Source organism: Hemiscyllium ocellatum, chromosome 32 (genome assembly GCF_020745735.1).
Source record: "Hemiscyllium ocellatum isolate sHemOce1 chromosome 32, sHemOce1.pat.X.cur, whole genome shotgun sequence".
Classification (NCBI taxonomy): domain Eukaryota; kingdom Metazoa; phylum Chordata; class Chondrichthyes; order Orectolobiformes; family Hemiscylliidae; genus Hemiscyllium; species Hemiscyllium ocellatum.
Window position 1 is genome coordinate 40,076,127 of NC_083432.1, and position 23,854 is coordinate 40,099,980.

The window sequence follows — 23,854 nt, forward strand, 5'->3', positions numbered from 1 at the left end:
ACTGTTTAACTTTACCTGGACTCTCATATAATGAACATGTGATAAATGTCTGTGGAATGAATGGCATGAATAGGTACTTTGCAGATTTGGTCAGATATTCTCAGTTGTGAAAATATCTTTGCTTCCAGCCAAACAAGATCCTCCCTGTAGTGGCTTCCATTCAAGAGAGTGGGGAGAAATCAGTTGAGGGACTCGGGGTGGAATACAAATGAACATGATCTAAAGCTGGCATTGGTTTGAACATACACTGATTATCAGCCTCCTTCTACAGTAAATGTTCGGTCATCCCCCCTCTCCCCCCCAGCCTCTCCATTGATTGTTTCCCATCAGCATTTGTAATGTCTAGGATGCTGTTGCATAATTAACTAAACACACATGTCAAATTCTAAGACAGACTAGAATGTGTCTGGCACACTGCAAATGTTTACATTTAATGCACTCGTGTTGGGGAAGGTATCGATTCATTATCTGTAAACAATTAATCCAGAGACGCAGGTAATGTTCTGGTGACACTGGTCCGATTCTCACCATGGCAGATGGTGAAGTTTGGATTCAGTAAAAATCTGGAATTAAGATTCTAATGATGACCACGAAACCATTGCCGATTGTTTGAAACCCTATCTGGTTCACTAATGTCCTTTTAAGAAAGGAAATGCCATCCTTACTTAGTCTGGCCTACACGTGACTCTCGACCCCTAACAATGTGGTTGACTCCTGGCTACCTTCTGGGCAATTAGAGTTTGGGCAAAAAGTACTGGGCAGGTCAGTACTGCCCATATCCGATGAACAAATAATAAAAAAAACTAGCTGGTTTTGAAACAGAATTTTAGTCTGATGAGAGAGTGTTAAATCTTCTGTATAGTTCAATTTGAACAAGCTGTCACCAGGAAAACATTGCGAGGTTTCAACATTAATTTTCTTTGTACTAAGTGGGTCTTCCTTTATTATCTCCTTTGTCTTGTATTCCCACCACTGCCAAGAAGTTTAGTTGGCCCAAAAGGTGATTTGAAGGCATCTACTTGTCACAGATAGGGATTTCATGTTTTTGGCATGTTTTTACAATATGCAGCAGGATGCTTTAATATGTGTCATGTTAATATTGTAGAAGGCCTTTGAAGGTTTTGTAGGGAATAATCATCAAGGCAGCAACAACTTAGGCTTTATATTGGCCCCATTGAGCTTGGTGGGACATTACCAAGCCAAAATGATAATAGCAGACTTGGTCAGTTGTAAATTGAATTGCTGCTCCCCTGTCATCGTGAAAGCACTGTAAATCTTGTTTCTTTTATTCAGTTTTCAGTACTCTTACTAATATAGAAAGTAGTCTTTGGAGGCCTGGTACATTTCTGTTGCTATAGTAACTGATCAGACTTATCAGTGTTGAGCGGTAAGTGAATAAGACAGGGGTCAAACACTCAATAGCACCCAACCTAGTTTACCCCTGTATAGTTATATTGCGACTGGCAGGTGATCTGAACATGTTTTTAAGCTTCTGGGGCACCAGGAATAGGTTAAATAACAAATAATATCCCTAGTCTAGCAAACCCACTAAGTAAAAAAATTACAACTGGTGCTCAGTGGTAATTATCCTAAAGTGTATAAGAATGTGTCCATTTGTAGTTAAAAATCGCACAACACCACGTACAGTCCTACAGGTTTAATTAGAAGCACTAGCTTTTGGAGCGCTGCTCCTTCATCAGGTGGTTGCAGAGTACACAATTGTAGTACCTTTCATAATTTGAAAGTCTTTCAAAGCACTGTATAATATAATAATGTGGAAAACTCGGCAGTTGACCTGCATACAGCAAGTTTGCACAAGCGACCAAATATATGATTTGATAATGTGTTTCAGTTGTTAAGGAGATAAATGTCGACTAAAACACCAAGAGGGGAACTTGCTCCTTTCAGAATAGTACTTTGGAATCTTGTATGCCCACCTGAGTGGGCATTCCTTTGCTAACACAAGTCTTGACTATTCCAATGCATTCCTAGCCAGATTCCCATGTTGTACTCTCTACTTGAGATCCTAAGCTCGATAATTCCATTTCAAAATTATATTGCTGCTTTTTTTTCTTTTCGCATTCTTTAAAACCTACCTGTTTGGCCAAGCTTTTGGTCCTTATCTCACCTTAAATGGATTAGTCTCAAATTTTTGTCCTCGCGATGCTTTAATACATTAAAGGTTCTATCTCTCACACTTGGGTGCATGTGTACGCATGCATATATTCTCTCCCTCTCCACACACACACACACACACACACACACACACACACACACACACACACACCTGCATCAGTCTTATTGCAGTAGACCTTTGCCTGAGCATCCGTCAGTGCTAAGTCACCAAAATGTTCATCACAAAGCTTCAGTTCCTGTGTTGTAAACACAAAAATAGCCCCTGAGTGTAGCTGATGATGTTATTCTGTCCATTCATAAAGGGATTTAATCTTGTTCCATATTAGTAACTTGCACAGTGTAATGCAGAAATCTGTGTATTCACTACTAATGATGTGCTCAAAATTTTGAAATTAAATAGAAATGTAAAACATTACATTGTGAAACAAGGGGTTACTGAGAGGTTATATAGATTTTTAGGTGCAATTTATAAATCACTAAAATTTCACATATATGGTTTAAGTCATCTGAACTCCTAGATTGTGTTACAGTCTGTTATCCCATTCCAAGGTATCTGTTCCAAATATCAAAATCTACACAATTAAGACATGCTGAGGCAATGGCAGTTCCTATAAACATTGAATTCAGGCAACTGATCTTGTTTAAAAAGAAGATTGTGGTTAGTGTGCATGACATGACTTGTTATCTCTGATGATGAATCTGCAGGAGTATAAAACACTGTTGAGTATTGCTGTGCACAGATATGCCTTCGCCTGAACAATGTAATTCAATTTTCAGTCACATTGCAGAGAATCACTGGTAAATGAAAGCTACTATTGAGGATGTTAAATAGATGTTACACAGCTGACAGCAGGTTAGAAGGCTGGACTGGGAGAGTTAGTGAAATAATTAGGAGTGATTGGGACTATTTAAAGCTTATTCAATTATTTCTCACTTGTCTCAGTCATGTGAACCCTATTCAAGGAATTCACAAAGAGGGATCAGCTCAGCACCTAATGAGGTTATGCTAATAGAAAGTGATTTGGTAAATACTGCATTAGCTTTTCTGCAGCTCAGTCAGAAATTATGTGGAGGTTGAAAAGGGCATCTGTATGTTGCAACTGCTGTTATTACAGTGTAGTTAATCAAATAGGAAACTTGGTTTCTAAGGTTAGGCTGGATGCGCAGCTGTATGGTAACAATTGTATTACTATTGCCCCTTCTGTCTCATTTAAGGTGTTTAAGATCATGAATGGCTTAGACAAGCTAAGTAGAGAAACTGATTCCAGTGACTAAGTTATCAATAACCTGAGGTGCATTTTGGCAAAAGGAGCCAGAGGCGCTATGAGAGCAAACTCTACAACGAGTGGTTAGGATTTAGAATGCAATCTTCAGGCAGTGAGAACAGGTTCACTGATAGCTTTCAAAAGGAAACTGGATAAATACTTGGAGTAAAAAATGCAGAGATGTGGGAAAATACATAGACCAAGATTACTCTTTGAAAGAGACAGCACTGAGTCCTTTGGTCATATTTTATGATTCTAAGATTTGCATTGACAAGGCAGAAAAGTGAAAATCTCATTAGAATTATTTTAGTTTCAATTTATTTGTTGGCGCTGTCTTGTTGGCTGAGTTACCTCTATGGTCCCTCTGCAGTTTTTTCACTGTGGAGTGGCAAAGCAGTATCATTTTTGTTTATCAATTAGGCCATAGAATTGAGCCCCAGCGATTATGATTATATAATCCAAGATTCACTTCAACACTGTACTGAGGGAGTGTTGTTCAAGGTGCTTTTCGAATGAGGTGTTAAACCAAAGCTGAGCCTGCCATCTCAAATGGACAGTAAAGATCTCGTGGTACTATTCGAAGCAGAGCACAGAGGTCTCCCCGTTTTCTGGTTAACATCTACCCTTTTAATCAACACTGAAAATAAACAAGCTCGTCGTTTAGTTTTTTTTAACGTGTGTGAAAACTAGTATGAGAACAATGACTTTCAAAAAGTATTATAATCGTGACATAGCATATCATTCCTCCCTTTCAGTAGATGTCATTTAAGTGTATTGGTAGATGCATGCAAAATTTTCATAGTTATTTCTACTTGTATTGTTGAACATTAATGCTGGTATAATTATTGATTATATCTAGCTAAGTTTTAAGGGCGACATTTGAGCTACACATCTGAACTAGCTGGTGGCAATGTACTTGTACCAGTTTGCAATGTAAGCCCTGTGGTAACATTCAGCTTCCAAGCCTGTTTTAGTTGGCCCCCATTTCTCCTCCACCTTGAGCAATGTCAAGAAGGCCACTGGTTTTCATCCTTTTGTCATTAGTAGGTTCTAGATGCATTGAATATTTCTCCTGAAACTCCTTCGTATAGTTCAAGATGAGTTGGATTAATGAGATCCTTTGAACCAAAGGGCACAGATAGAGAGAAGCACAAAAGCCTAAATATTTGATTGCAGCACTGATTGAATAGCGCATTTCTATAGTATGAAATACATAAAAGGGAAGGGTGATAGGTAGATTGATGAGAGAGCAGTGGAACAGAGAATCAAGTTAAATATTATTCAGGGCATTTCAAGTTAAAAGAAAGATTTAAAATCCATTGGTCCAGCAAAGACTTTCAATCTTTTCCCCTTCCAATTGTATTATTTTCTCTTTTTGCCATTTTTTGGAAAAATCTGGGATTTGTTTGTGGATAAAAGTTCCGCCTTTGTTGATCCCAATGATGAATGGTAAACTAGTTTAGCTTTTTCGTTCTTTCTTTGTATGATTAATGGCCGCTGTTCATTGTTGTCACTGCACTGTCCCTTGTGGTGGACCTTTTATGAGTAATTGAAGAGGGGGGGGCATGTGGGGGTTGTTAGAAAGGTTTCAGATAAGTGGAATTCACCGTCTGAAGTATTTAATCAGTAACCACTAACTAAAGCTTAAATTTTGCATTTTAATTTGTTTATCCAATAGAAATTCTGGCAGATTGAATATCCTCATTTTTATCTTTCCACTATTGGTGGTCTCTAAGCTGTGATATCCTCTCCCTAAACCTTTCTGTCTCTCTCTGCTCCTCCCTCTTCTCCTTTAAAAAACCCTTAAAATCTACCTCTTTCACCAAGCCTTTGATCATTGGCCCAAATAATTGTTTATGTGGCTGGATGTAATTTTTTGTTTGGTAACATTCCTATTAAATGCCTTGAAATGTTTTATTTTGTTGAATATATTATATGTGCACATACATGTTATATTTGGAACAATGTTTGTGTGAAAGTATTAGATTTAACTTGTATATGTTTGATTTCTTTTAATATTAAAAATATTGGTGAAAATTTCAGGTTATTCACTCTCACTTTTGCTACACTGCTAACGTGGAAGTCTATGTTACAATCTTAGGTCAAGCTCAGTGCCAAACATGCAGTGACCTGATCACGCTTGATACTGAACCTACAGTTGTCTGGGAAACTGAGTGAAGCTGCTGAGTAATTGCGGAGTGGGGTAATTCTGCCAATCATATTATGTCTGTAATGATGCCCTGAAGGATTACTCACTTTCCTGTGGGTTTTGATAACACACAATTTTGAAGCTTTCCTAATCTTGCTGATGAACAGTAAAATGGCCCCATTGGTGATATCTCACGCTGTACAGTAGCACAATTCATTGGCATGCATTTTTGAGCATTTGTGAGGCAGGGAGCAGCCATTACAGATTTTTTTACCAAGATGGTTGAAGTATGCTCAACAATCCAGCTGCTTTAGATCTTTATAAAATTCATTCTTGTGGTATTTTTATTTTAGCAAGTTAGATATTGTGTCAGCCTCTTCACAAGTTTAATAGGAAAATTGTATGGTGGAGCTGATAATTTGATAATTGAAAGATAAGTGGAAGTCAAATACTGAAAAAATATTGCATTTACATGGCACTTCTCATGACCACTGGTTGCCAATTATGTACTTTTTTGAAATGTAGTAATGGGGGAAATGTAGGAGTTTACTTTTGCTCAGTAAACTTACACAAACAACACTGTGATGATGACCAGAGGATCTGCTTTTTGAAGTGTTGATTGAAGAATAAATATTGTTCAGGACACAGGGTAACTCCCTTGCTCTTCAAATATGAGCAGCATGCCATTTAAATGGAGAGAGATTGCAGAAGTCTAAGGAAGAAAGAAATCTGGTTATATTGGTACATAGATTACAAAAGGTTAGAATGCAGGTATAGCAAGATATTAAGAAAGGAAAGAGAATGTTGGTGTTTATTGAAAGGGTAATGGAGTACAAATGTAGGGAAGATTTACTGCAATCACGGTGGCCTTTGGTGAGACCGTATCTGGTACACTGTGCAATGTTTTAATCTCCTTATTTGACAACAGACACATGTCTATGGATGAGTTGGACTGAAGGGTCTATTTCTGTGCTGTACATCTCTGTGACTCTAAGTCAGAGAAGGTTCACTTTACTCTTTGCTGAGATGAGTGGGTTAGTGGGACAGAAATTAGACTTATTTCTTTCCCCAGAAAGTTGCAAAGGCTACTGTCTTTGAATTTATTTAGGGAAGAATGAGATAGATATTTGATAAACAAAGAAGTCAAAAACTATAGGAAGCAGACAGGAAATAGGTTGAGACCACAACTGAATTACCATGATCCGAGTGAATGACAGACTAAGCTCAAAGAGCCAGTTGATAGAATCTAGATCCAGTATTGCTATTTCTGCATCTATCTAAATGAGAGAGATGGGGCCTTAATTGAACATCTCTTCTGAAAAATAGCATCTCCAACAATTCTACTGCAGTGGAGTTTGTCTCAATTGTTTGTGCCTCTGTCTTGGAGAGGGACTTGAGCCCAGGATTTTGATTCAAGGCGAGTCTGCTATCAACTGTGCCACTGTTGGCACTTAGTTGTTCAGATATTGATCTCTCAAGAAATTTGTGATATATGTACTATAATTATCCTTTTTAAATTTAATCATCTTTAAAGTGCATTTAATTGCCTTTTCATGCACTTCCTCCTTCCTGTACCTCTCGTTCAGTTTTTACTCTGTTGTGGATACATTAAGAAACTACATCTTGGGTTGGTAAACCTGTCCTACCAATAGCCTTGTTCAGCCTGTGTTAATACTAACAAATAACACTCTCCAGAAATTGGTTCTAAGCTGTGCTGTTAAAACCTCCCGATGTATAATGACCATGACTTTATCTAGTCACCTCTAGCCCTCATGGCAGATCTATCTTTGTTAATATCACTGACAGGGGCATCTTTGTGAACAGAAAAAGAAATGTGAGAGCCCTCATATTGGGTGAGGCGCATAAATTGTGGCTGTTCATATATTCCTAGTTTGCTGCCAATTTTGATAATACTATTAAAATCAGTAATCTGGTTTTAAGTTACTCACATAGGACTATGCCATATATGTAATACTGAAAGAACAGTAACATTTTATATGAAGCTTTAAACATAATTAAATATCCCAAGGTTCCTCAGTGGAGCATATTGAAACTTGAGCCACGTAAGGAGAATTGGGTCAAATGACTGAAAGCTTCATCAAAAAGTAGGTGTTTAGGATCAAAGAAAGCAAGCGAGGTGGAGAGAGAGTATCTATTGCATGCAATTTTGGTCTCCTTCCTATCGGAAAGATGTTGTGAAAGTTGAAAGGGTTCAGAAAAGATTTACAAGAATGTTGCCAGGGTTGGAGGATTTGAGCGACAGAGAGAGGCTGATTGGGCTGAGACTGCTTTCCCTGGAGCGTTGGAGGCTGAGGGGTGATCTTATAGAGGTTTACAAAATTGAGGGGCATGGATAGAGTAAATAGGTAAAGTCTTTTCCCAGGGGTCGAGGAGTCCAGAACTAGAGGGCATAGGTTTAGGGTGAGAGGGGAAAGATATAAAAGAGCCCACGAAGCCTCTTTTTCCACACAGGGTGGTATGTGTATGGAATGAGCTGCCAGAGGATGTGGTGGAGACTGGTACAATGGCAACATTTAAGGGGCATTTGGATGGGTTTATGAATAGGAAGGATTTGGACGGATATGGGCTGGGTGGGACTAGATTGGGTTGGGATAGCTGGTTGGCCTGGGTGGGTTGGACCGAAGGGTCTGTTTCCATGCTGTACATCTCTGACTCTTTGACTCTAAGAGCATGAGGTCTAGGCAACTGAAGACATTTGCATCAACAATGAAGACATTAAACTGGGTATGCAGAATTAGAGGGCTGTTGGGTCTGGAAGAGATAGATGAAACTGAATCTGTATAGTACAGAGTCCCACAATGCTGCTGTCATTATTGAAAATAAAGTTTTATCATTCTATTTTGATGATTGCATTTGATTGCCAGTCCATGTGAACCTGATTTAACCTGGGAGCAGGAGAGCTCACAGAAAAGTGATTGGGTCATTAAATTTTAAAGCAAAATCTTTTGTTTTTAAACAGGGTTCAAAAAGCTATGGTTCAGGAATGTTTTATGCCTCAAGTATACTGAGGGGTGATAAAATAATCTGAATGGGAGTTTGAAGGAATTACTTCAGTCACTGTGTAACAATGGAGTTTCTGGCTACCGCTATAGAACTGAAAGGAATCACCATTCTAATCTGTTTGATCTCTCTCAGCATCAAATTTGATCTCTGTATACATCCTATTTTGGTATTTCTTCTTGGCATATTCAGCTGCAAACACTTTCTTCCTGGATGTTATTTTGACAGTGCCTCCCCACAAAGTAACTCTCTTTCCCCTCTCCCACCCCCACCAACGATTCCTCACATTTGCCCAACACTTGGCGATGTCTCACTGTACTTGGATCAGATATATAATCACACTGCAGCTTTACCTCTCTGGCAAAGGTTAGTTGAGTATTATCATATCAAGGTCACTTGAGATATATCATTGTTCTGAATAGGAATCCACTGGCCTCATAATTTCTACCATATTTGTTGGATTTAGGTGAAAACCAAAACTTTATTTGCTTCAAAATTATATTTTTGAATAAGGTAGCTCCTGCCTGACTTAATTTTTCTTTGTTACATGTTACTGCTTTGTTACTGCACCCACAGCAAGTACATTTTAGTCAGGTTAGTGAGGGTATAGTACATAAAATAAAATATAATATTGAGGCTTTTTGTCCCATTTTACTTTTTAATCTTACTGCTTGTTTTGTTTAAACGACAAACTCTGATCCAGAATTCCACAGCAAAATCTCCAAAGGGGGTTGTGCTTTCTTTTTATCTGGGCATTCTACTCTGAGATATGTAACAGAGCTAAAGGGCGGTTACCCATCACAGGCCTCCCATTCACACTGCTTCAGATGGAACTGTGACAAACAGTGGGAGCTTTTCTCCCCTGCACCCCCCCTCCCCAAAACAACTTGCAAATGCAGAAGGAACCCCACTGATCCTGTTCAAATGGTAATTTTAAAGTCACAGCTTCAGCCTGACGAGCATCTTTTTTGAACAGAAAAACATAGCAATCGGTCTTCCCAGCAGTGAACATGACAATCCCTCTGATATCAGAGGGGGATTTGTGTCCTTCACTGCATAAGCTCTGTAAATCAGTGATTAGTTCCTTAGCTTGATTCCTCTTACAGTGCTTATCTTAATATTAGGAACACTTTCTGTTTGTTTCTTGCACAATAACTTTTAAACATCATTTCTCATCCACATGGAGCATCCCTGGTAGAATTCTGAATATTATGTTATGTTGAGTTATGAGCACTCGAGGCAACACTGCAACATTAACAGTCATAAATCTAACTTCATCATTAGACTTTCCCTGATATTGAGGGGAGATTGTATAAAATACCAATCCAAGTGCCCCAATTATTATTTGTATGGACTCGAAGCAAACTAATCACAACCACAGTGATTGTCTACTACCAGTTCATTTTGCCACCAAAGTGAATAATCGTCTTTCTTTGCAGTAATACCACAAGGAATCATCTCTTGGCGTGGATCTCACCATCACCTTAGGAAACAATAATGTCTTGCTTACATTGCAGAGCTGAAGACTAGCTGTCATATAAATTATGAGTGGAATCAAGCAAAGGGTGGAGAACTTTTATCAGCACTGCTGCACAGCCAGCCATTAGAATCCATACAAATTGTCGAGCCCATCCCTATCTGGTTTTCTTCCTTTGCCTTTTGGGGCACATTTGGGTTCTGAGTGGTAGTTTTTCACAACTAAGAGAGAAAGTTTTTTTAAAAAATTGTTGTATTTGGACTTCCAGAAGACATTTGACAAGGTCCCTCACAAAAGATTAAGTTATAAGAGCCCATGATGTTAGAGGTCGTACGTTAGCATGGGGATAAGAGGTTCTTTTTCATGTTGGTGCCATGTAACCAGCAGGGTTTAAAAGGAATCAGTGCTGGAACCACAATTTATTTGTCAAGCTGGTAACGGTGGAGTAGGCAGCACCCAGGCTCCTGCACCTGGGGCTCATCCACTCCTTTTCTTTTCAGTTTTTGCTTCTACTTACCTTCAGGGAAGAGCTTGGTCATGGCAGCATCAACAGTGACAGCATCTCATCGAAGCATTTAAAATTGACAAGGTAAATACTGAGAGGATGTTTCCCTTTAAGGGAGAGTCTATGACAGAGTGCATAGTCTCAAAATAGAGGTGCAAATTTAAGACTAAAATGAGGAGACACTTCTCTCAGAATTCGGATTCTTTGGAACTCCTTTGCCTCAGAAAGCAGTGACGGCAGAGTCCTTGTGTTTATTTAAGGCTGAGGATAGATAGATTCTTGATCAGTAGAGGCATCAAGAGTTATGGGGAAATGGCAGGAAAGTGGACATGAGGAATGTGAGATTGATCTGACTGAGTGGTGGAACAAGGTTGAGGGGCCAATTGACCAACTCCTGTTTCTATTTCTTATGGTCTAAATCAGTACTGGGAGACTTATCAAGCCTAAGCTAAGTACCATTGGTAACAGCACCATTTCTTTCCAGTGTAACATTTTAGTGATGATACCAGGGTACTTCGCGCTCCCAACTTGGAACTTATTAATACAAATTGTTGCCACACCTTGAGAGCGATTGTACAGGAGGTGTGCAATCTCTCTATCTTATATTATGTTTATTTGATTTGTGAAGATGATGTATGAGTCTACTTTTCATATCAAAGCAAAATACTTAACCCAGAAAGTTAGATTAAGCCATCAAGTGCTATTCATGATATGTAAATACAGAAAGGACAAACTGAAAAAGGACTTGTCCACAAAGCTTTCCCCTTCCTATCATGGCTGGAACATAATGATTGGAGACTGCTCATCTTGCTATCCCCATTTAAAGCTCCTAAAAATTGGACACTGGAATCTAAAAATGAAAACTTCTCCTTTCAGAGTTCCAGCTCACAGCTGATAATGAGACATGTAATCCTTTACATAATATACAGTATATTCATTTTTTTAAAATTAATTCAGGACGTTTCAATTATACAATTCCATATTTTACTCCTGAGAAGCAAATCTCGCGTTCCACAATCAGCTTTCTTTCTCACACTTTCTTTCTTGTGTGATACTTCTGTAATAACCCTCTTCCCTCTGTCAAAAATTGTGGATTAAGGCTTTCCCTGTATGTTTGATCATGCAATTTTGCTAAGCACTTCAGGGCAGTACTGAGAAAGTCCAACATTATCAGAGTGCTATTTTCAGAAGCAATGTTACACCAATGTCTGTCCTCTTTGATGGATGTAAGAGCAATAGGGGAGTTCTCTAAGATATCCAAGCAAATATTACCTTTCAACCATCACCGTGTCAAATCAAGTTATCTGGTCAACTCATTTTGACTTTGGCATCTTTCTGTGTGCAAATTATTTGCAATACGACAGTGGCTATACGAGTATTTTATTGGCTGTAAAAACATTTTGAGAAGCTCTAAGGTTGCAGAAGGCATCGTGTAAATGCAAGTTCTTTATTTGCTGCCTGAATCCTGACAGGATTAATATCGAAATTCATCCCACAAACTGACTTTATTGTTTCCAATCTCTGTTCCTCAGTTATTACTTCCCCACATAATCTTTCGGCTTTTATAATCTAAAGTTAGATTTTCATGTAGAAGCTTGAAAGTACGGCAACTACACATCCGACGACTGCATTCTAGGTTAACTGATCCCTGCTGAACTTTGGGACTTGGCTTTTGATTTTGAATTTTCACTTTTTTTCAAAAGATATAATGATAAATGCCTTTTCCTATGTTCTACTAGATATTCAAAGCAATTATTAGGAGGATTAGAGGAGAGTTGAGCGAGTATCTCACCCAGAAATTGTTGGGGCTCTGAAACTCCCTACCTGAAACAGTGTTAGAGGCAAAAAATACTTAATACATTTTTTTGAAATAAAACTTCTTCAATCAGCTATTGAAGTGCCACAACCTAAAAGGCTGCGGACTGAGGGCTGCAAAATGGGTTCAGGCTGGATAGCTCTTTTTTGGCTGGCACTAACACAATGGACAAAAGTGGCTTCTTGCATGTGGATTTTTTGTTCCATGTAAGGACCTTTGTATTCATACAACATCGTCATTGTGATTTCAACTTCAACATCGGATTTGACTTAATCTTTCAAAATCTCACTACTTTTACCATAACTACTGTCGGGTCACTAGTTTTCCTATAAATGTTGTTTGTTTTCCAGGAAAACTAAATGACTGAGCTTAGACAATTTTAAAAAACCATTCCTATATTCTGTTATTTCATTCTTGATCACCATTGTATATTGTGACAAGCTCAACATCCCAGAGTAGTGGAGTAAGCAACTTTAGTATTTGCTATCCTTTAAGTAACTGCCAAACACTATTTGCGAATATCAAACTACTTTCCTGCAAGACTCTAGAAATATTGAAATGGGAAGGTGAATAGATTATAATCACATTTTCAGAGCCATCAATATTTCATAAAATTATATCAATAACTGCATAATTTTAGCTGATCTGTGTTCCGACATTAACAAAGCAGTCAGGCCTCAGTTATACGTTTCTTACTCGAATGTTAATTTGATTTTTTTAAAAAGAAAGTGCTGTTTGAAATTTATGAATGATCCATCAAAAAGGCGATTTACTGCTTTTTATGGATTGTTCAAAGTGTAAAATCCCATCCGCTTCTTAAATTGGCCTTGTTTTCTGTGCTCCCCTAGTTGCTGGCTGCAGGAGTTCGTCTCTGTGTCTAGTTTGATTGACAGGAATATTTGCGGCACTGAAAGAGAAAGAAGAGAGAGATTGAGAGGGGCTGAATGTGATGTCAGAATGGTAAAGGGTCATTTGAAGGTTAGCTGCCAGGGAAAGGGTTCAGGGAGAGTTCAGGCGCATATATTAAGCAAATGAATCCTTTTAACCCAGTGACAGAAAGGGAGGGAGGAGAGAGACCAGCAGAGAACACCAAGATATCTTACTCAGGATCGGAGAGAAGGGGAGACGAGAGCGAACACTGTTTAAACTTGTGTGTGTTAATCTGCAAGGACTATTCCAGCATTTGAAGAGGCATTTGCAGAAGCTTGCATTGAGGCTCTGAGGCTCTTCTAACAGGCAAAGCAGTGGAACTGGTGATGTTATTCTGCCTATGCAGGGCTGCGCCTCCCTTTGTGGATTTGGTGGTGTCGAGATATTTAAATGGTAAATGAACAGTTGGATTGATTACAGGATCACGACTTCAGCAGCTGGGACTGACCATGATTCTGGGTCCCAGTCATAACAACAGAAGCAGAACTCAAACATGATCCCTGTTTCTAATTCTGGCAACCCTGTCCCCTTTTGACTCAGAGGTGTTTCTGTGAAGCTTAATGCTAATTTGCAGGCTACCGATCCATGCTTGAAAGCAGCAAAGAGAGATAAGAGCACCGTGTGGACTGTTTAGCATTCTTGGTGCATTTTGATTTCTGTCCTGTTTCGAAATGTTTGACTGCATGGATGTACTGACAGTAAATCCAGGACAGCTGGTGGATTTTTACTCTCAGAGTCCCTCCTGCATGCTCCAGGAAAAAGGATCGAGCCCACCCTGCTTCATTGGGATCAGACACAAAGACTGGCAAAGACTACCTAACCCTCCGTGTAGGTACCACGAATTCACTTCGTCCATAGTGTTCTTTTTCTAGGAACTTAATTTTTTTACAGTAATTCCTGCACGTGTTTTGTTCATTCAGATCTCTTCCAATTTGTGCAATTAAATTATTGAAACATTTTAAAATTTGGTGAATGAAGAATTACATAAGTTTTTTTTACACTTGCAGCATTACAGAGTCCAGCTGCACAAGTTTAGTTTCTTTCTTAAAAAATGCAGATTTGAATATTGAAGAGTCCACAATATTGACTTAATGCTAAGCCAAATCTTTTATTGCTGAAATTCATTTCAGTAGGATTGATCAGGGTGTGTGTTGTTAGAGCCAACTGAATATTCAGATCGTCAGCATGCATATTCAAACCCAGCCCAAGAAGCCAGTAGTTTTGGGCTTTGAGAAGGCCCAAATTCTTTAATAAGACCAAAGTACCACAAGAGGATTAAAGTCTTTGTGGCTATCCTTCCCTGGCCACTGCTTCCCCTCCACCCCCAACCTGACATTCACTATTTCAATTCCTATAAATAGAGCGAAAGCAATAAACTTTGTTCTCATGTTTCTGAAGATTTTTTTGTCTGCAGGAAATTTGTACGACTAAAATTTGTTGCTAATTAGAGTGTAATGTTTCTTGCTTCAAGGTGCTTGTGACCTGGTGCAGTTGGCATTATTTTCCCCCGAGTATGTGATTTTTCTGTCATTAGGCTAATCATTTCTGACATTTCTTCCACAGCAGTGAGCATTGATACTCCTCATCATGGCTTCCTGAATTTGTCCACAGATGATTTGAATATAGTGCACACCAAAAAAAAATTAAGATTGTCTTTGTCTTTGTACTTCATGCCAGGTTGTAGCAGTGTAAATGTAGGCCAAATTTTGGCGGAAGGGTGTGATGGCTGAAGTTTTAATTGAAGGCATAATTGTGTAGACATCACAGCAACTGTACATTTTTCACGTTATTATTTTCTAGTTTCATATTCCTGTGTTGTAGTTAACAACTATAAACACTCCTGAGTTTAATATGTTCCCAAGGGGGACACTGTTTCTGTTTTATCATTGTTGGAAAAACTTTCCCTCTTGTTGTAAAACACGGTGTAAATCTGTTACTTGCTTTCTGAAAACATTGCCGCGTCACGAAAGTCTCATTGGGTCTCTTGCACGAAAAGAGTTTCATGACTAAAATGACGTGAAGCATGTTTGAAGCTGCTGTCCTTTGCCATGACTGTCTCTGTATTTCAGATTAGGCAGATCCACCTCAGCACGCCAACTCCTTAGATTTATATTGCCAAATGCTGCTTCCTTATTCCTGACAGCAGTATCATAAATCCACTTTCTGCTGTCATCAGAAGGAAGTAGATTTTAATAGCTTAAGTATGGAAAGCTTGCACTCTTTCATGATTCAAGAAATGCTAAATGACAAAAAAAGCTGAAGTTCCCAACAATCGTTCTTTATTTGGAATTAGCAACTTGATATTTGAAAATGTAGTCCAATACTTTTTTGTAGCTAGCCAGCAGTACTGAGAAACTACCATTGTCCTAGAATCCTTTGTTAAAATAAATTAGAGTTGTAACAGGATTTTACAATATTGTTAATGCTGGTATGTTAGTAATAGTGACTTGCATTGATAGGAGGTTGCAAAACATCCCATATCTGTTCTGTATCATCAGAATTGAGTAAACTTTGATTCACATTGGACATTAGCCATGAGTTAGAAAAGAATTAGTGGAGATAGCAAGCATTGTGATAATAGAGATAAATATTGACAAAATCTTGAAGATGGGAAGAGCATCATACAGGGACTTAGATTTCAGAATATTGTCTTCAAACATAAGTTGACATGTACAAATGTGTTTGGGGCCAGAGTATTGATTTCTTTTACATATTGAGCTGTTAATAATATTTTCTTATGCAACTTGGCACTGCTTATCTGAGAAAAGAAACAAAACAAAAATTTATGATGTTTTCAAGTCAGTATCTCATACAGTATTTCCAGGAATGCTACCATTACCTTAAAAAAATTCTTGTAATATTTAAAGAAGCCTCAATGTAATTATAGACTTTTGTTATTGTCAATGTGTCATCTCGGCTCAGTTGGTAAAACTGGCCTCTGCACCAGACAGTTGAGAGTTCAAGACTCATCCTGGGACAAGCTTAAACACGCAGCCCAGAATTAGTGCTTCACAGGAGCCATCCTTTGGATAAGACATTAATCCAAGATTCCATTTGCTGATTTTGGATATCAAGGATCCTATTGAGGGCTAGAATATAAAGAGGATGAAGTTTTGCTACAGCTATGTGAATTCCTGATTCCGTCACATCTCGAGAGCAGTTTTGGGTAATACACCCTGGAATATATAACCTTGAAAGGATTGCAGTGTAGTGCAGATTAATTGAAATGCTACTGGGGAACAAAGGGGTTGTTATGAGGCGTGATAACTCGAGCCAGGCTATTTCTCCAGGTACATAGAAACGTAAGTTGTAATATTATTGAAGTAGGATTTTAAAAAGAATTGAAAGGATAGATAGAGTCAAATTTGTGTTATTGACAAAGTATGAGAAAAGGTAATGTGACTTAAAACTTAAAGTCAAGCCATTTAGGCAAGGAGTAAGGAAATATCCCTTCATATGAAAGGTGGTAGAGTTCTATTAAAATGTAGCGATTGCTAATTCGATTAAAGATTTTAAATTGTAAATTGCTAGACTATTCTCCAGCCAAGGTAGGTAAATAGAGTTTATTTTCAGATCAAACGTGACTTCATTGAATGCCGGACAGACTTAGTGATCTGAATGCCTACGCGCTTTTATATTCTACTACCTGAATAAAGCACACAGTTCACTCTGTAACCTTAAACACTTTCCTCTTTCAGCCAACAGCACCAAAAAACAGCAGAAAAACTCACTTCCTTGCTGTTACAGGCTGAGTACTATGTTTACTTCTGTAAAAGTGGAACTGTGATTGGAGTATTTTCTTGAATGATAAGATCTGAGAGACACAACAAAGCACTTTTCTAATGGAAACTTATCTTTTAAAGTAGGTACTAAGATATGTTAAATCAAAGCTCTACTATTTTTCTGCAGTAATTTGTGCAAAGTTGTTTATTTAATTTTTTTATCCTCTGGTTCCATTGCTTGTTAGAGCTGGCATGGTGCTCAGAAGTGGCCAGTGTTGTGCTTTGTGGTTATGAAGGGTTTGTTTCTATTTTTGTTTTTGATGTGGGATAAATTTTGTAGATTCAATCTGGGAGGCTAGATGCAGTGTAATTTTCCCTGTGTGTGCAGCAGAATGCAAAAAGCTCTAAGGGTGGCCTGCCTGGTATTGTCTGCTGACAAAGGCATGTGGTGTTGGGGCCTACAGCCTTGCTGTGATGAAACACAGGCACCAAGCAGTTATCATTCCCTCCCCTTCCAATTTTCTCTTCTCCCCCAGGGGCATTGACTCTTTGCTTGGTGTACTCTTCCACAGGGCCAGCAGTCGTTCAATACTTCACCTTCATGTGCAAATCTAACCAGTAAATGCTTGTGGCTGCTTTACCTCAATGACATTACAGCTAAACTTGCCCTCACACAAGAACTGTGCATTCTATTTTGCGGCATAATTGACTGTATAGTGATCAGGATTGGGATCTATGTTTGTATTTTGCAGCACCTTCCCTAGCCTCAGAATACTTGGATCAATTCACTCAATCCCACTATTGCCCTTCTAAAAAGCACTAATGTAAAATGGTCCTGGCATCAAACTTTCCTATTTATGCGATCCATGATCATGTCAAACAGGGCTGTTACGGCTTCATAGCAAAGTCATATAGGTCTGTGGCACAGAAAAAGGTCCTTCAGCCCATCAAATCTGCACCAGTGAACAACCACCACCCAGCTATTCCAATCCCAATTTGCAGTACTTGGCCTATGGTCTTGTATGCCTTGGCATTGCAAATGTAAAACGAAATACTTCCTAAATATTTCTGCCTCTGCTACTTTTACAGACACCAAGTTCCAGATTCCCATCACCCTCTGAGTGAAACTTTTCTCTCACATCACTTCTAAATATCCTGCCCCTTACCTTAAATCTTTGGCCCCGTCATTGATTCCTCCACAGAGGAAAAGTTCCTTTCTGTCTAGAAACAAACAATGCCGGAAATCACAGCAGATCAGCAGCATTCATGGAGAGAAACCAAGCTCATGTTTTGAGTTTAGATGACTCTCCATCACAGCTGGTTTGTAGTGTGGAGGAGACAGCATTTATGCAATAGTAGGAGGTGGGGTTAGAGTGCTGGAGGAAAAGGGGTATTGATGGAGCAGATAGTGCAGATTAAATGATTGGAATAAGACAATAAGCTGCAGTGGAAGACAGTGGGCTGAGAAGGTGCTGAAATTACTGGCCTCTGTTTTCTCTGGGCCCTTTATTTAGCCAAATGAGCTTTTAGTATATCTCCTCACCTCTTCCAATGCCCCTCCAAACAGTTAGTTTGCAGAAGTCACTGCCATTGTGACAGCCTCCCAGTTATCTGTGTGAACGCTCTTTGGTACCTTTTGAAGCTACCTCAATCAATGCAAGGGGAGAACCTAGACAGTGGCTGTCTTAACCTATTCACACTTGTGGTTGTCGCAACTGAGAAATCTGTAATTGTGGCTTAATGTGATGTCACCCACACTAATAGACCCCAGAGGCATTTCTATTTGACATTTTTGTCTGAAGAGAAACTTTCTGACCTTTGTCTCCCCTTGCTTTATCTTATTGTTATGTCTGAAATAGATTTTACAAGTTTACCTCTTCTTTGCAGTTCACTATCATAAATACTTGTATCATGCAACCTGGCTGGGGTTACTCAATGGCACTTCACTGAATCAGTGTTTAACTGTATCCTTTGTTTCCCAGTGACCCGAAGGCTGTCATTGGAGCTATTAGCTGATGAGAGCTTGATACATTTTTGAATGTATCTTTCTTTGACTTGGACTCTATTGTTGTAACTGTAGAATTCAGAATCCTGTGCTTTGTCGATTATTCCTGTATATTGGTTAGCAGCAAGAAGCAGAAAGAGGCTTGTTCTCTCTGTAACCATCATTCCCACCCCGGCTCCCCACTTATCCTTGGGTTCTGGAACCTGCTGTAACTCTGGAATTGGGGCCTTGTGTGAGATCAGATAGCTTAGCTCATCAAGGCATGGATCATACTTTGGTTGTAGTGTTGGAATATCATGCTTGGCTGTACTTTTATCCAATAAACAGAGCATTATTTCTAGCCAGCTTTATATATTATAATTTGAGGAAGTCAGTTGATGTATACAAGCTGCAGTTACAAAATAGAAATGACTGGCAAAGATTTAAAAAAAAATGTTGGCAGATAGGATAGAACAATTTAATGTAATCCGGTCTTTTTTCCCACCTAATTATTTTCCAATTTGATTTCTCAGGGTGCACTGGAACCTTAGCACAACCTTGATCCTTGCTAATAAGGTCCAAATAAAATCTAAAACATGGTTCTTGTTAACTAGTTTTAGGTTGTACCACACAATGATGTGAAGTATTGAAAGATGGTGTTAATGTATTAAAGTCGAAACCAACATGCAATCTTCAGCCACTATGCCGTGTGAGACAAATGTTTTCAGTTATTTCAAACAGTAGATAGTTAACAGACTTTGGAGTTAATCTATTAAAAGACCAAGAGAAGGGTTGTAATTGTTAAAAATGTGTTTGCTTTTCTGAAACTAAACCTAAACTGCAGATCGTTATCCTCTGAACCATTTGTTGTTTTTGGTGCTGTGAGAAAATGGTATGTTTGCCGACACTGTGGGGCCGACTAGGCCTGCAGGCCTGGAATTTAAGCATATGGTTATGTTTAGCCACTGTGATTACTATCTATATAAAGCAGAGTTTTCATTTGTTTTTTTGTCAGGCGAAGGTGCTCACAGGCTGCATTATTATATACTTCTTATTCCCGGAATAGTTTACTGGAATATTCAGTTTTACAGGAATTTACACAGAATATAAACAATCTACTAAAGTGCATCTGATGTCTACCAATTATACTGAATGATCTTGTATCCTACTTTGAATTCCTTGACAAGACACAAATCACAGGCTATTCTATTTTAAACTATAACTTTTATTTTAAACTAGAGGGCACAAGAATCAACAATGGAAAGTTAGAGCCATTTTGCCTGAGGACTAATAATGTTGTAGAATTTGTTATCAGGAATGCAATTTTAGTGAATTGTATTAAAATTAAAACAATTCTTTCTGATGAGGGAGATTGATGTGTGAGGGGGTTGTGATTTCTTTCCTGAATTGAAAACTCTCATGCTTTTATGTTATGCTTTTGATTAAAGAGTATTCCTTTCCCCTCACTGACAGTATCAGTTCAATATGGGTATCCTATCTTCCAAAAAAGCAATTGATACTATTCAACTAATTAATGCTTTAAATAATCAGATTAATAAACTAAGTGTGAAATTAATTCAAGAGCGAGATTAAAACATACCTGTTCTTTTCGCAAGTATGCAAGGAGTGCAGAAGTGGGAGGTACACCACCTCTTTTATTGCTTCAGAGCTGTGTGAGAGATGCAATGTCAAAACAGATAGAATGTTCACTATCTGATATGCCATTGCTGTTCGCTCTATTCAAACCTCAGCATTACAGTACACTGTCCCTTGGTTGATCTACAGAAATGGATGTGCAGCTGCAAAAGGTTGATTTGACAAAAGTCCCCGTTCAGTACTCCAGAGAAAAGCAATGCGTTTTTTCTAGATACAGTTGGTTGCCAAGTTCAATATACTGTGCCCTACCTGCAGGATATGGGATGTATACACATGCAAATGATACAATTGACGGAATCTGACGAGGCAAGATTACACACCCCAGATCCCAACAGGGTGGCAGCAGGATGCCTGGTGTTACAGTAAAGGACATGAATCGACAGGAGATTGTCAAAGCCCTGGGAGCTTTTCTGAAGAAGTCTGGTTAGTTAAACGTGCACGATTGGATTGACACTGTGCAGCTGGGCAAACACAAAGAACTGGCTTTGTATACTAAGAACTGGTACTACACCTGGGCTGTCTCCACACTGTATTTCTTGTACCTGTATCAGTGTTGGAGTCAGTGTCACGACCAAGATTTTAAGATGGCTGCTAGTGCACAGGGTGGAACCGAGTCACTCCAGCCATGATTCCAAGTCTGTGGTTAGGAAGGTTTCTGCAGCCGTGTAAAGACCTGAAGTTGGTTGAGAACGATCCCAATGGTGCCACAGACTGACTCCGCAAGGTCAGGGAGGTCTAGACCGTATTGCTGGCCAGCAGTGAACAAGAGGCATTGAATGTGTATGTCATTATTTTGAAGAATGATTAAGTCTTAATTTAGTGAATTCAAAATTGCCAGGTGGGGATGTGGAGTTGAGGGCACTCTTAGGTTAATCATGATCTCACTGAATGACCCTCTGTTTCTAATTCCTATGTAATGTTACTGCTGCCAATCTCTGTCAAACGTATGGTTCTTTACCTACATCTCCTGCACGTTTCCAACACACAAAATACAATTTGAAAACGTTGCCACATTCCTATCTTCTAAGGACATCGCACCTCACAAAACCATCTCACTATCTGATGTGTAGTCCTGAAACACTGGTCTGCATGCAAGCAATATGCACACATGCCATCAGATGTGTGTTATTCTTTAAAACTCCAATATCTAGTTTCTGCTTTTAGAATCATAGCCTCTTTCCACACTAGAGCTTGCGTTTGACCCATCGAGACTGAGCCGGCCCCTTACCCTATCCACATAACCCCACGTTTTCCATAACTAATCCACCTAACCTGCACATCCTTGGACACTATGGACAATTTAGCATAGCCAATCCACCTAACCTGCACTTTTTTGGACTGAGGAGATTGGATCCCACAGAGGAAACCCACGCAGACATCGAATGTGCAAATACCACACACAGTCACCCGAGGATGAAATTAAACCGGTCACCTGGTGCTGACAGGCAGCGAGTACTGCAAGCTGGTTTGTCAAAGATATCGTCACATCCTAGAGGAAGAGACCTCGAGCGAAGCACATCCCCTCTAGCATGACCAAGTAACTGTTGTTGGGGGAGAGGTTTTGAGGATCTCCTCATTTTCTCACTCCTCGAAAACAAAGAATTCCAAGAGGAGAACTGATCATGTCATGACAGCTTTGGCAAATTGCTAGTGAAATATGCCAGTGCAGTAAGATGGGAGAGAGGAAATGAAAGGACAAAAAAAACTAAATGTGCCAAGCTGCATGTAACAAAGCAAAGCATAATAGGTTCACACTAACTGAGAAACCAGCTAAACATATCTTTAAGACACTAAAGGCTAGAAAGTATGTTTGGATGTTCCCCTGTTTATACTAGCAATCAGTAATGGTGTTTTCCTCCAGGAGAAAACCATAAAAGGTGAGGAAGCTGTGCCGTCATCCGCAGAGTTTTTGTGCCCACAGTGAGGTCTGTGCAACAACCTCTCCTGGCACCAGCACAGTCCAAACAAGGCAGAACAAGCAGCACACCCTCTGCACTTTTGAGGAAATGATTCTCTATTTAATGTTCCCCACCCCACATAACTTCCTCTTGACTTTCTTTACATTGGCATTTTATGCGTACCATTATTGCTTTTGGATAGGACCTAGCTGCTGTTTCTAATTTTGGATGCCTTTATTGTATAAACATTCATGGACTTTTCCCAATGGTTTAAAGAAAGTTTAGCCTATGAGAAACCAAACATGCAGATTGATAGTGTGCAGATTCCTGAGTTTGATCCCTGGTTTTTGCTGAGTTAGTTTACCTGAGTTTCACTAGTGATTTGATCTATTATTGTCACATGTACCCGAGTACAGTGAAAGGTATTGTTTTGTCAGCAGTACAGGCAGATCATAACACACAGAGATCATCTGGTGGTTGAACAGAGCAAGGAATACAAAGTTACAGCTGCACAGAAGGTGCACAAAAAGCAAGATAAACATTGGATTTTAAATTTGAGAGATCCATTCAGAATTCTAATAACTGCAGGGAAGAAGCTTTCCTTGAACATCTTGGTGGATGTGTTTAAGCTTTTGTACCTTCTGCCTGATGGAAGAGATTGAATGAGATTATAACTGGGGTGGGAGGGGTCTTTGATGATGTTGGCTGCCTTTCCACGGCAGTGAGAAGTGTAGGTGGAATCAGTGGATGGAAGGTTGGCCTGCGTGATGGTCTGGGCTGTGTTCACAACTTTCTGTAGTTTCGTACACTGTTGGGGAGAGCAGTTGTCGTACCAAGCCGTGATGTATCCAGATAAAATGATTTCTATGGTGCATCTGTAAAACTTAGTGAGGGTCCTCATGGACATGCTGAAATTTCTTCGCCTCCTGAGGAAGAAGGGATGTTATTGTGCCTTCTTGACTATCCATCAGTACGACTTTGATATTTTTCTATTCTGTCATAGCAAATCACCATATGCTACCCAATGCTTTTGTGAGTTTTTGCTATGATATTGAATAGTTCAATGCACATTGATGAGACATTCCGAAAGTCCGTAAATTCTGTATAAACTCAACATTGAGTGACTCTGCAATGAAGCATTGAACTTCTTGAAAGGCAACAGGTTATTCGGCTGTGTCAGCACCAAACCCAAGCCAATACTGTTCACCTTTGTGTAATGTTCAGCTAGACAGGTGCAACATTTCCAGCTGTTTATTCTGAACTTCATGTCCCAGAGACGCTCAGAGCAATTCAGG

The 23,854-nt window shown here is 39.1% G+C and overlaps 1 protein-coding gene across 12 annotated transcripts in view; it reads left to right on the forward strand.

Annotated features, from left to right (window-relative positions):
- The window catches only part of raraa (retinoic acid receptor, alpha a), a 564,031-nt gene that overhangs the window by 435,439 nt on the left and 104,738 nt on the right, over positions 1 to 23,854 (forward strand). Inside the window, exon 1 of one of the 12 annotated variants that reach the window (XM_060848787.1) lies at positions 13,457 to 14,127. The exons of the other annotated variants lie outside the window; for them this stretch is intronic. Within the exon in view, the coding sequence (XP_060704770.1) occupies positions 13,971 to 14,127 (157 nt within the window). The 5' untranslated portion in view covers positions 13,457 to 13,970. Of the gene's footprint in view, positions 1 to 13,456; positions 14,128 to 23,854 lie in introns of those variants that run through there. 12 annotated transcript variants of the gene reach the window in all.